The sequence below is a fragment of the Ananas comosus genome, linkage group 17 (genome assembly GCF_001540865.1).
Source record: "Ananas comosus cultivar F153 linkage group 17, ASM154086v1, whole genome shotgun sequence".
Taxonomy (NCBI): Eukaryota; Viridiplantae; Streptophyta; class Magnoliopsida; order Poales; family Bromeliaceae; genus Ananas; species Ananas comosus.
Genome location: NC_033637.1, coordinates 4,208,980 through 4,223,846, shown reverse-complemented (window position 1 = coordinate 4,223,846; position 14,867 = coordinate 4,208,980). Strand labels below are relative to the sequence as shown.

The 14,867-nt window shown below is 31.7% G+C and overlaps 1 protein-coding gene across 1 annotated transcript; it reads right to left on the bottom strand.

Annotated features, from left to right (window-relative positions):
* Positions 1–10,319, bottom strand: LOC109722775 (cyclic nucleotide-gated cation channel beta-1-like). Its single transcript, XM_020250911.1, has 4 exons — positions 9,476–10,319; positions 9,301–9,351; positions 9,104–9,176; positions 1–464 (listed from the first exon to the last, which is right to left on the bottom strand). The coding sequence occupies exons 1-4, from the start codon at positions 10,069–10,071 to the stop codon at positions 300–302; spliced, it is 885 nt and encodes a 294-aa protein (XP_020106500.1). The 5' UTR covers positions 10,072–10,319; the 3' UTR covers positions 1–299.

Below are 14,867 nucleotides of genomic sequence, written 5' to 3'. Positions count from 1 at the left end.
TTGAAAAATAACCACTAAATTAAAATTAGCAAGTTAGAAAAACAGGGATCAAGAGCCAAGATGGCTTAGGATTACACTATGTACGATCTCAACCCCTAATTAATCACTGCTCTTGCACTCTCAACCTCACTCTCTCAATGAAATAGATGAAAGAGAGAGAGAGAGAGAGAGAGAGAGAAACAAAATAGATGACCAAAAATTTGAACACCTAAAAGGGGGTGGGGGGTGGGAAAAGAAAGAAAGAAAAACAATTGGCATAGTAAATATAAATAATTATACATGAAGGTTGTAAAAAAAATCTACAAGCTTCTACTGTAATGCAAAGTCATCAACTGCGTCGTGCTCGACGAGTCCGGTTGCTGCGACTGCGACGACACCGTCTCCCGCGGGCGCCATACGTCGTCGCGAACTTGTTGTAATGTTAGGAAGGGCGGAAGCCTGTGTCCTCGACACGTAATTTCTACCTGAAAGTTTTTATTTGTACATGTAAGTGCACCTTCTCAATACAATGTTTTGCAATTTTGAAATTTGGAATTGAATCCATACTTTTTCGCATGTGCCGCGGTGGCACACAATAACACACGGCACAAAGTAACTGAAAGAAGCTCCAAATTTTTGCCACATGAGCCGGTTTAACTCGAAAATAACACAACATGACACGATATTATGCGAATAATTTAACAATAAGTTAATATTTCGAGCGGTTAGGGTTCTGAAGATATTAATGCAAAAATCTTCAAAATGACACAACTAATGCGATTGTCAGATGCGTAAACCCGATTGATCTAAGCACAACCCTTGATGGATTAGGGCTCGGATCCGGCCGAGTCATGTTGGACCACCCTAAGCCCAAGCCCGGCTGGGTATGGACTGGGCATTCGGACTTGGACTTTCTAGTCGGATTAAGGCCTGCACAAACCTGGAGTGGCAGCCTGCTATAGACACACTATTAGGCCAAATTATATATTAGGGATGGGCATTAATTTACTTCAAATTGAATTATCGAACTGAACTGGCCAAGATCAGTTGGTTCGATTCGATTTTACATGTAATTTGGTTTAGTTTAGTTTTAAAATTTTAAAACCAAAAAAAAAAAATCAAATTTAAGCAAAATTGTATTAATTTAATCTAATTATATTTCTCTGAAAAATATGTATTAGTGTTAAAAATAATCAATTAATTAGACATATTAATTATTATTATTTTTAGATTAACATTTTTTAAATATAAGATTAGTTATGATTATATCTTAATTTCAGTAGTTTTAAAAGATTTAAACTAAAGAAAAATATTTTAGTGGTACTAAATAGACTGAACCGAGCCAACCAAATTATTTCGGTTGGGTTGGATTGGGTTCATACTCCCAATATGGTTTGGTTCGGGTTTTAAAGAATTACAAAACTGAACCAGCTGATGTTGACCCCTACCAATAACCAATTCTAAATTAGAATTCCGTAGAAAATTTATAAAAGACTTTCTTCCATCATGGTCCATCCCAAACTAAGGGCGGCAATCAACTTGCTTTTGACAAATCAGTTCTTGTTCGGCTCAAAATGAGCTCGACATCAAATCGCTCATTTAGTAAATAAATCGAACACGAGTTAAATTTTTCAACTCATTTAATAAAATGAGCCGAACACGAGCTAGGATCAGTTCGCTCATGTTCGGCTACATAACAGCTAGACTATATATATATATATATATATATATATATAAAATACAGATTTTTATTATTTGATTTTTAATTCAACCTATATATAAAGCCCAACTTAATTATAAAAATATTCATTTCAATATAAAGTTTTAATGATTAGATTAAAATCTAATGAGTAAGATATGGTAAATTTATTTTCTATATGTGTCCTTTTTAATTTCTTAACTTGTTATTCGTGAACCGAACCAACTCGTATTTGGCTCGTTAATAAACGAGCCAAATACGAGCTAGATTTTTTGGCTCGATCCTTTGATGAGCCAGCTCCAGATCNNGAGCCGAAATACGAGCCGGCCCAGCTCGGCTCGCATTCAGCTCATTGACAACCGTATCCCAAACGAAGTGATAAACAAGAGCAAAACAAAGAATAAAAATTAATCCGTCTAGAATCCTCCTGACCCGACCCGACCCGCTAAGAAAAGGAGACGACGGGTGCCACCTCGGATCCGCCCCATTTGAATATACGGAGTAAACGGTGGGGGATCCAAGAAGCACGCCGAGGATTTCGGAGCCTCACAATATTAAATTACATTTTGAGAAAATAATAATTTGTTCGGTCATATAAAATCTCCCACAACGAGCTTTCATTACAACGAGCTTTCATTCATTCATTCATTCATTCTCTCCGCGCCACCTAACACCGCATCATGACAGAATCGCATGCACGTCTCGCTCACGTTGTCCCTCTCTTACCCGTCTCGCACCTTCCACTCAAATGAGGATGTTTCTCAATAAATATATACATATTGAATAAATTGTAATTAGATAGCATTATTACTAGTAAAGAAATTAATTACCTCTGTGTTTTACGAAAGATTATTTAATGGTGTGATTGAACGTTGCATAAAAAAAAATAAAAAAAAAAAAATTGGTCGTTTGGTTTCTCAAAAGAAATGTGTAAATTTTTTTTTCCATTAATTTAATTTTTTTTTTCCAGGTTTTCGGGTATTTGATTAAAAAAAAGTATTTTCGGAAAATTTTATGGAAAGCTAGTGATTTTGTTTTTCTGCAAAAAAAATTTGAGAAACAAAAACACTAGTTTTCCATAAAATTTGAATACTTTTTTTAAAATAATTTTTTTAAACAGGCGAAAAACTTTTAAAAATTTCATGAAAATTATTTTTTCAAAAAAAATTACTTTTTTCTGATTCTATGTAAGAAATGATGGTGAAAACTGGCTGCCACTGAAGGCGAATGCTTTTTTATGGTGGCATTTTTCATCACCTCATCATAATATGAGGAGGGAAAGCTCTAATACATTTTTTTTAAAAAACTTTTGAACCTTCTAAAAGCTCTGTTTGGTATCGAAATTTATCTAACGCTGATAAATAAAATACAGTTAGAAAAAAAATAATTATATAGAAATATATCGCAAAGAACATATCATAACCAACTAATTACAATGTGTAGAACACTACAGTAATAAAAATTATATTTTTTTATCGTACTTTTTTGCTACACGTAACGCAATCTCCTTACCCAAAAACATTTACCGAACGCATTTTTGAAAATAGAACTACATGGCAGTAAATTTTATTTTGATTACTTTATTCAATTTAAATCAGCAATATTTCAACCATTTTCGGGTCCTAAACAATGCAATCGTTACTCAAATTAAAACAGCTGAAGGTTAAGCGATCAAATATGCAAATTTTGTCAAAAAAAACCCATGAGCTTAAATTTGTGCTAAAGTAAAATGAGCTTAATTAAACCCTAAAACCAAATAAATAATTATCGTAAATGAGATAAATGTACAAAGAACTTTATGGGCATGTGAGAAGAAGCTATGCAATTAATGAACTTAATATATATATATATATATACTCTCTATTTATGTGCTACAAGGGGGCGAAAAAATTTATACTCTTGTAAATATGTTGTGGTCCTTGGTGGATCTAATCAAAAGGTGTGATAATGAGGTCTTAATTAAAGCGTCCCACAAAGTGCATAGCTTAAGAATCTTAATGGGTCCTCTAAGTCTAGATCACAATCATGTGCATCCTAAGAAGAAAATTGAGGTACCTTAATTAGCACCTATGTATATGTATTTCTTAGCTTTAAAGAGGGGGAAAGGCTTAGGTGATCCGAGCGAAAGCGTGACGCATCGTTGTATCAAAGTGAGTCACGGACGCATGCAAACTGAGTGGTCCACAATGTTGCCAATCATCTTCGTAAGATGGGACTTCACTTGGGTCACTAACACGTACACAGCGAGTTGTTAGTGACACATTTATAACTTAATATTCAATTTCAATAAATTCTATATTATTGCGTTGTTAGTGACACATTTATAACTTAATATTCAATTTCAATAATTAAATTCTCTATTATTGCCATGTGTGTGTATATATATATAGCGTTGAGCTAGAATACTATTAATAATATTTAAATTTTTTTGCTATATAGTTTTTAATCATTAGATTTATTTATTTGATTATTGCTATTATTGGATTAATACTATTTTACTAACAATTATTAAACCCTAAGGGGACCATCATTCAACCCTAGGAAGGTCACTATCATTCTAACCTTACAATTTTTCATCCAAAGATTAAAAATTTAATAATAAAAGAGCCAAAAAGTTTTTTTTTTTTTTTTAAAAAAAGGTAGCGTGCTATCCGCTTCATTCATTGAAAAGATGAATTAGGCCATAGGGGTGAAGCAATCAGGGCCTCTAAGAGGTGGGAAAAAAGAAGAAGAAGAAGAAGAAGAAGAAAACTACATCTCATGAAAGTGTTGATTAGCCGAAAGTAGATGTTTCCACAAAGAGCCAAAAAGTTATTAATAGTATTCCAGCCCAACTCTCTCTCTCTCTCTCTCTCTTATATATATATATATATATATATATATATATATATATATATCCGGCTACTATCCTCCTAAGAGGAAAAAAAAAGTTTTTATCCTAATCAAGTCATTTTGAATGATTGAGATTCCGAATCGATAATCGATACCGTTGAAATTGATTTATAATATTAGAAATACTCAGAGACCGAATATTGTGATTTTTAAAAATTATTATCAAATCTATCAAAGATTCGAAAAATAAACGATAAAAAATAAATAATCTTGTAAAAATAGATGTTAGACTCTAAATTCATGACTAAAGTTATCAAACGTTATCTAAAAAATATAAAAAAAAAATTTATAAAAATTTCAAGTGGTTTGAATTATTTTACACTGTTAAACAAACAAACGACTCATATAGGTCGTCAAAAATTGTTAATTTTGTGATTCTTTGATCATTACCTAAATAATTTTTAAAATTTATGAAATTTAATTTCTACATACTTTAAGTACTTTAGATTAATTTTAACAACTCTGATCATATATTTAGAATCTCAATCACCCAAAATAACTTGATAGAACAAAAGCTTCTATTCTCTTAGAAGGATAGTAGCTGGACTAAATATATATATACACACACGTGCATATATAATTGAGCTGGAATATTTTTAGAAGTAAATGTATAATTTTGTAAGTGCATGTTTATGCACTTGTTATGCATTATTTTGTCCCAATTGGTTGCATGCAAGCATCTGGCAGGTGGCTAATCAAGTCAAATATATTTTACATTTATATGCATATTGGGTTGGCCCTTCTAGTTTCTCTCGCTATCCACAAATTAGGTCCTACTTATCAATGATTGATAGAAAATTAGGTCCTACTTATCAATGATTGATAGTGAACAGCGAAAAAACAAATTAACGCCTTGACTATAGCATGTTTCTAATAGGTAATGCATGATTGATAGGTTGCCCCTTCTAGTTTCTCTATCCGCAAATTAGGTCCTATTTATCAATGATTGATATTCGCGAACACCAATATGTAACAAATTTACTCCTTAATTTACTACAACAAGTTATAATAGGTAATGCATCGTTGATGGAACGAAACATCATAATTCTAGCTAGGTTGGCCATGCATGAAACAAATGAATCATTAATTGGTTACTTAGCCTAGTTGATAAGTAAAATCTTTGACATAAACATTTGAGATCTATATATTTAAATAGAGAGTGTTTATAGAAAGAACATGCATGAATAGTGACACATAAAGTTTAAAATTTATAGGGTTGTTGGAGCATATGGTAAACGTATTAGTTTCTTAATCTCCCTTCTCTCATGCATCCACATGTATTCATGTACTACGATTCGAATATATCAATCAAAGATGTGCAAATTGCATGGCATAGAGTTGACTATTGGAAAAGGATTGCATGAGAAACATGATTAGATTAATGGAGATGGAATTAATGACGACACGACTTGACGTCAAACAGCCTAAATCCAGTTCATCAAGATGATATAAATAGGGAAAATTGTGCTAAGTTGGCATATAATAAGGCAAGAGGAATAATGATGCAATAATAAACTCAATTAAGTGGCTTTAGAATACTATGCATATATACTAAGCTTCAAGTTACAAACTTCATTATGNATAAACTCAATTAAGTGGCTTTAGAATACTATGCATATATACTAAGCTTCAAGTTACAAACTTCATTATGATCAAATGCTTATAAGAAATGATAAAATAATTGAAAGGGAATGAAATGTAGTTGGGTTGTTGTACTCTTGGAGATGGCTCCTTATAACAAATAATAATGCATAATAGTAAAATGAATATCGTGTATACTACAAGTGAAGCATTCATTTAAAGTGCCAGGTGAATAAAAGCATATAGTTATTTGAACACAATTAATTCCTAGCCAATAAAATTTCTCTAGTAATCAATGTGCTAGTAACTAATGAAGAATAACTTGAATTTCTTTCTAAGGTAGAAGATGATTGAAGTAGATTTACTTTGTCTTTATCTTTTCTGCAAGTATTGAGCACATACCGTAATTTACTCTAGAAACATGCATGCAAATAAAAAATTATTTCAACAAGTTTGTTTTGCACAGTACCTAATATTTTATTAATATGAATAATGAGCACTATACAGATAGTACAAGGCTAAGAATTGGAGAAACCTAGTTTAGGTACATATCTCGACCTTTATGCGTCTGTTTAAGATCAAAATTGTTAATTAATGCTTTTTTTTTTATCAATAACAATTACTACGCTGCTAAACCTGATTTGAGATCAACATTGTCAAGAAGATGCTAACGCCTTTCCACTTTCAATTACTTAATTTGCCACTACAAAATCTCTGCAAGTTTAAGGAATTAATTATACAAGGTCTACTCTAATTTGTTCCCTCCTAATATTATAATAACCTTAACGCGGACTAGACATAATAAGCTGTTATATGACAGGCCGGCCCTAAGCACTGATTCATCGAGTGAGAAAACAAAGAGAATTTAGACAAAAAAAAAAGATAAACAAAAAAGAGAGAAGAAATTTAAGAGCACAATCGATTTATGCGATTCACTTTGAAGCCTACTTTTATGGGTGAAGATCGATCGATGAAGCAGCCATCTCACTTGAAACAAAAGTATAGTACGCAAAATGACAGTCTCTTAGAAAATTCTAAGCCCGACACTCACTCCCTAAATCCTCACGAAAAAGGAGTATGAAAAACTTACAGGCAGAAAACCTAAATTGTACTACTAGACGGATTTGTACGTACCTGGATTATTCATGCTTTTTTTTGTCTTTCATGGTTATTTAGATCTCATCTTCATATATATATAGAGAGAGAGAGAGAGTCCAGCTACTGTACTTTTATGAGTATAGATCCATTTGTACTCATAAATTGCTTTTATAAATATAGATCTCTTTATACTTATAAGTTTTCGACTGTTAGATCTACCCTGTGACCATTTCCACCCGTTAGATCATACTTTTTAATCAACCACCCACTCAATCCTAGGGGACCACTATCATCTTAATCGTACATCATTTCATCCAACGGTAAAAACTCGATAGCACAAAGCACTTGCTACTGTATAGTATGGTAGCATAATTCTATATATATGTGACAAACTTTTGGCTTCCTCACGCCACACAAATGTGTAACCTGTCAATATTGTATCCTAAACAATGTGACAAGAATGTCAAGAACTGGAACCAATTATATATATGTAGATGATAATAAACTTCAAAGTTTAAACTATGTAAAAGCAAGGTTTATCTAATGAGAAGTTAAGTCAATCCAAGCTAGAAGGTGAATGTAAATATTCTAGGAGCTAGGTAATGGTGTAAATTAAGTACATAGGCAAGTTGTTCATCCTATGTATATTGAACACTCTTAATAATTAAAGTTGTCAATAAAGCCACATACATACATATATATATATATATATATATATATATATATAACAGCTAGAGAATTTCCTTGAGAAAATGGTATAGAAAGGACATTTAATCATGGAACCTTCTACAACTTGTCTGAGATATAGTATCATTCTTCAAACAAAAGAGGCCTATAATTATTACGCATACTTCTCCACTAGTTCAGGATGAAACAAAATCTGAATGTCATTATGATGATATCTTTTTCAATGATAATTAAATAGGCTTTTACATAGAGCAAGTAATTTAGCTCCACACTCTCTCTCTCTCTATGTATATATAGACATATAAGTGGTTTTATATATGTTCAGAAGATGGTGCATAATATTCAGAGTAGATGGTAGGTGAATGATGGGCTTTTTAGAATTTTCTCTGCATCCCCCCAACTAGGCATAAATATAGTAAGATCCCTAGAAACTATTAAAACTTTATGGAGTTGTCATTTATATTATTAACGCAAACTTTGTATATATATATATATATATATATATATATATATATATATATATATATATATTATACAAGAAGCTAGCTAGTTTCCCATGTTCTATTTGATTTTTCCTGCGCTTGAAACCCAACAAGACTGCGCCCTTTTGTTCTTCCATTTATGGCATACCAAGACTAGGAGCAAAGAAAAGTGACTTTACCATGATGGGTCATGAAGCTACCCTAGCTAGGGTTTTTAACTTACACCCCACAACTAACATCATGATGAGACCATCTCCACTTATGCATACAAGCATGGCCTCCTACCTAAAAGAAGCACATCACCAGTGAAAGCTAACCATCTAACCGACCCAAGCAAGCTCTACAAAACAACCTCAACAAGCCCTTTTCATTGTGAACAATGATGTGCCATTTCGACACTCACCTCCCACCTACAGCATGATACTACAAAAGCTAAAACACACACTATGAAGGTTCCCTTTTAGCTCCCAGGCTCCTTTCATGCACCAAGGGCATGTCTATGAAGGTGCAGAAATAAACACAATGCATCCATCTTAAGGAACTCATGCGTTACTCAATCTACATTTTCCCTTACCATGCAAATATATATTTTTATATATATTCTATGCATTATTCCACATCCATATATATATTTATATATATATATATATATATAACTAGTGCGTGGACTTAAATGAATGAGTACCTGGGATTCATCCTCAAGTCCCAGCTTCTCCACTATGTATTTGATCAGCAACCTAACTGGCATTCTCCCATCCCTAAGGAGAAAAAAAAAAAAAAAAAAAAAAAANAAAAAAAAAAAAAAAATCTAAAATAACACCCATGAAAAAGAAATTAAAGAGAAGAAAAGAAAGATAAATCAAGAGAAACAAATTTAAGTACTTGATCCTCAAGTAGCTCCTGGGTATCTGAGGCAAGGATGGCTCTCTCCCCCTTCACCATAAGAAAAAAAAAAAAGAAAAAAAAAATTATTGACACAATAAAATAGTAACAGTATTAAACATTAGATTAAGCTAAATTACACAATTAATAATAATATTAATCCTTCAAGACTCACTGATTTTCTGCGGCCTGAAGGACCACCCAAACTCCGGCCTGCGGCCGCGGCGGCGGAATCACCACCATAATATCGGACTGAGCAGTGTCGACGGTCGGCGACGGCGTCGCCTGCCAGGCGCCGCCGCCGCTGCTACTACGGCCGGCAATTCGATTCGGATCCGCCGACTGCGGCATTAACCGCAGAAAGCCGGCTTCCGGCGTCGCAATCTGCGCCGAACGGGAGGGCGCCGGCTGCAGCGGCATTTCGGCGAACAGCTGGAGCGCAGCGGGTCGACTACCTGCCGGCGACGGCGTAGGAGTGGGCGGCGGGCGCGACGGGCCGAGGCCCAGCTGGAGCCAAGATTCGGGGTAGATGTTAGTGCTACTGCTCGTGGTGGGCGCTACTACTGCTTCCTCCTCCTCTTCTTCTTCTTCTTCTTCTTCTTCTTCCTCCTCCTCCTCCTCTTCCTCCACCTCTTCTGCTCGGCGAAGGGCGCGTGGGGAGGGCTCTTCCGCCATGGATTTGGGCCGGGGAGAAGGGAGAATTGGGGTCAGGTACTGGGAGTGGATCCCATGGGGTTTGAGGGGTAGACCCCGGAGGAGGAGGTTCACCATGGTATTAGACCATGGCACCAAACCCTAATGGACGAACAAGGAGGAGGAAGTGGTTTTCATGGCGGAGAGGGGGTTGGGTAGGGGTTGAGATTACCACCTTAAACAATAATAACAGGAGAGTGGAGAGCTCAGTTTTGATATGTTCCTATATTTCTTCGGATTGATTCGAGAGAGAGAAGAAAAAAAAAAAAAATGAAAAAATGAAAATTTCAAACCGACACAGAAGAGGAAAAAGAAAGAAAAGGGAGATGAGAGAGACAAAGAAAGAGAGAGAGATAGAGAGAGAGAGAGAGGAGATGGTGGGGAGTCAGCATTGTTCACAAATTTATATGTTTCTTTTTGTATATAATAAAAATAAATATATACGTATACATATATTAAGGAGTGGCAACCAAAAAAAAATACCTAATTATAGTTTTTTGGAGGATTAAAATGAAAAAAAATATAAAAAGGTGCGGAGGCTCCTTAAATGATGAAAAATGCTACTTGTACATTTCTTTATTCGGATAAAATTTCAGTGAAAAACTTCCAACAACGTCATATTGTGGAAAACCCCTAATTCGCCAGCACGTGTTAATTTAATTTCTATCCAATAGTTAGTTTGATTTTTTTTAATTTTAAAATTTTTTAAAAAAATTAAACCATAAAAAAATATTATATAGAAATAAAAGTGATAATTGATGACAGATTATCGCTCTCTAATGAGGCATCGTTGTCGAGCTCTCTATTTTTAGAAAATTCTTTAATTTTTAAGCAATAAAAAAAATTAACAAGATAAAAATCAAGTCTAGATTCTTGAACTTTTTAAATTGTATAGATAGTAGCAATTTTTTCAATTATAGGCTCTTTAAACATAGAATATTTCTTTAAATTCAACAAATCTACAACCAATAATTTAAATAAAAAACTATCTAAAAGATTAATCTAGTGGGAAAAAATAATTTAGTATTAATTTTAGCACCACGTAATTCTCTAAAAATTTAAAAATTTCACAGATGCCCCTTCAAAATATAAAATATCATGTATGCCCCCTTTATTATATTTATATACATGAATTTATTACAAATAACCCTATCCGAATTAAAAGAGAGTTGAACATTTGTTAACTTAATGAAATGACGAATTTAACCTCAACTGTTTTCGTAGGGTAAAATATTAATTCATGTCGTTTTTTAATTTTTTGATCAAGAATATATTCTTTTGGTTTATAGATTATAGCATTTTTTTTCTCTTGAAATTTATTAGTTAAACTTGTGATCTATCCCTTTTATTTAATTAAGTATTTTCTACAAAATTTATTAATTTTTTAAAATTTCCTTTTCTGATGATAAGTTTATTAAGTTTTTATCTTTTTTGAGGAATAAAATTAAAATTTTCAAAATAATCTATCTAGCTTGCATGAATTTTTATGAATAACAATATTTCAAAATATTTACGAGATTTATATTAAAAACATTGATAAAATTACAATCTAACCAGACGGATATTTAGAAAACTATTCTTATGTTTGATAATCTATATTATGGCATTCGGTCGGATTTAGAGTGGATTTTCCAAAATCCAAATCCGAACTCGAACTCATCGGATTTTGAAAATTCATAACCAAAATTGAACCCAACAAAATGACAGAGACCCAAAGTCAAATCTCGGAACCCGATCTCAACAGCAATCATTTTTCTTTACCAAGTTCTAAAACATATCATATTCAAATCTAAATTTTTAAAATATAAATTTACATTCTTATATATTATATAATACAAAATCTGTTTGGATTTGGTTTTGGTTCTGATCGAATATATATAAAAAATCATAGCAGATTCAAATTTGTTGAGTGTTCGTTTTTTATATCCATAATCAAAATTATATTCATTTAGTATAAATCAAGTGTATTTTGTTCGGATATGAGTTCGAATAAAATTTCTAATATTTGTATCCATAAACAGTATAGAGTTACTATGCTATCGAATGATGCTTCCCACCTTTTAGTCTTTGGATCAGTCCGGATGATAGTGGTCCCTCTTAAAATTCAGTAATTTTTTTAGAATAATAATAATAATTTAAAGATCAGAAATAATCAAAAAACTTAATTTAAAAATCAAAAAAATTAGGAATTACGAATTTTTTTATACTTTCGAAAGCATAGTAAGCTTGCTTTTATAAATATCTCTTTTCCCTATGTGTTTGACGTTATATCGTTGTTTATGGGGGTGGATTCCCAGGGAAGTCCAATGAGTTTGGGACTAATAAGTACGAACCTGTCCTATCTGTGCAGTGTCTTTGTTAATTTAAAGCATTTGTCATCGGATAGAGTCGTTTGAACGAAGAATTTTAAAATAGGACAGTTATACTATTGACATAATATTTTTAATAAATTAAATTATATATATAAATTTATTCTATCATAAATTTTTTAAAAATAATTTTATAATGTTTTTATTTCGAAAGAAAAAAAAATACTTCACTGGTTATATGTAATATGATGTGACTGTCACATAATATTCTTTTTTCATGCGAAAGTTTATACATCTTTATCCACCTGCATGATATTGAAGGCCCCATATAGTGAATAGTAATATTAGAAGAATTACCACAATTAAATATTTTTGTGTTAGATTGAAAAGAACACGTTATGTACTATATGAATGTACGATAAAAAAATATTTATTTTATTTTTTTTATAAAATATTAAAAATATATAAAATTTATCTCAACTATAGAATATTTTAATTTGGCTATCTAACATTTTAAAATTCTGATTTTATTGTATAACTTTTTAATTTATTTGATTTAAGTTAATGAATGATACCTTTTGACTCCAACATTTTAAGCTGATTACTTATTTTAACGAACTTATAATTTTGAGAATTTCATAAAATATGTTAAATAAATATGTAAAGTTAAATTATCGTTTATTCATTGAATCAAATCAAACAAATTGAAAGGTTGGATAATAAAATTATAATTTTAAAAGGTTGGTAGCTAAATCCAGATAGTTTATAGTTCAAATAAGTTTCATATATTTTTCATCTTAATAAAAAAATATTAAGTTGTGTAAATCGCAATCCTTTATTATGATATACTTCTATTGCGCAGTTGAGAAACGGAAAATATATCTCCATATAGTTTGGTTCCAAATTCTATTTTATCTAACACTGTTTAATAGTTCTCAATATCAACCAAGAGCTTGGTAACACTACAACAAAAACGGTCTATAGCGACACTTTTAAATATAGGTACATGTCAAAAAAGTGCTGCTAGCTAAAATTACCGACATTTTTAAAAAGTGTTGCTATATGTGGGGTCGCTAGGTATATAGTGACAGTTAAAGAGTGTCGCTATAACCTAAAAGAGTGCTGCTAATTTACCAATACTTATTTAAGCATTTAGCAACCGTCGAAACTCTGTCTCGTTGGCTGCGGTGGCGGAGGAGGACGACAGAAAAGGCTATTCGTCTAGAATTTCAGTGGATTGAGTGAAGAGAGAAGAAAAGATGGTAATTGATTTTTCTTTTTTTTTTCTTTTCTGTTTGTAATCGGGCCAAATGGACTGGGTGTGGTGGGTTGAATAGAGTAATCTTTTATTTTTGGTTGGATTGGGCTTTATATTTAGGCATTAGTAGATGTTTTTTTAAGTTTTAGCATAAATGGGACACTTACTCAAAAGTGTCTCAAACATGTGTCCCTATAACTTAATTCTGTTGTAGTGTAACTTTTCATATAAAATTAGAAATATTAAATTGAAACCTTTTTTTTTTTTTTGTGTAAGTTAGTTGGATTCAATTTTCAGATCAAACACTAAGTAAATAGGAATTGATTCATTTCAAATCATAATATGGCAAGAAATATTTAAAGTTTTCATAACAATTTACGGTCGAAAATTGTAACTTATAAAATATATAATGTTACTATCGAGATAGTAGTTGCAAAAATCAAATATTTTTAAAAATACTGTTTACATATATATTTTTTTTGCTCAGTGCATAGAAAATTATTAAAAAATTAATTCTAATACATATTTTTTATTGAAAATATTTTAAAGTTTTAAAAGCAATATAGGTTAAAATATATGAAAATTCCCTAAACTATATATAGTCGAGTGAAATAAACCCCTCAGCTTTATTTATTTATTTTTTATTGACATTCCTTTCGGTTCTAATTTTTTTTTCTCTCAACTTTAATTTTTTTTTATTGACAACCCTTTAAATTCCTTTTTTTAAACAAATTAATGTTTTCATTTAAATAACTTAACAATTTTTTAAATTTTATAGGTTAATTAACTATTATCAACCACTAAAGTATATTAAATTACCTATCGATTTTGTAATTCTTTAATTTATTTAGCTAAAATCATTTGATTTCAAAAAATTAAATGTTAAGAGGTCTCAATCTCTGAAAAAAGGTGAACCTGTAAAGAGACCCCCTCAACTATGAGAAATTCCGAAAGTGCCCCCTCAACTAATTTCCCGATTGAGACTCCTCAACCTTCTAATATCATAGAACGAAATAATTTGAGTCAAAAAATATAAAAACTTATCAAATTTATATAATTTTATCAAATTTAATGGCTTCAATCACTTTTTAATAAATAAAAAGCTAAATTACAGAAAACCTCTTTGTCAATATCCCTTTTTCACTTTTTCTCATGTCATTTGAAAACCTGCACTTTATCTCCTTGAAAAATGAAAAATACTCATTTTGGCCCCCCGACGTCAGTATTCTGTTAGAATTCCGTTTATATTCTATTATTATATATTTTTTATACCCAAAATATCCTCTCCTTTCTGCCGCCTCCTTCCT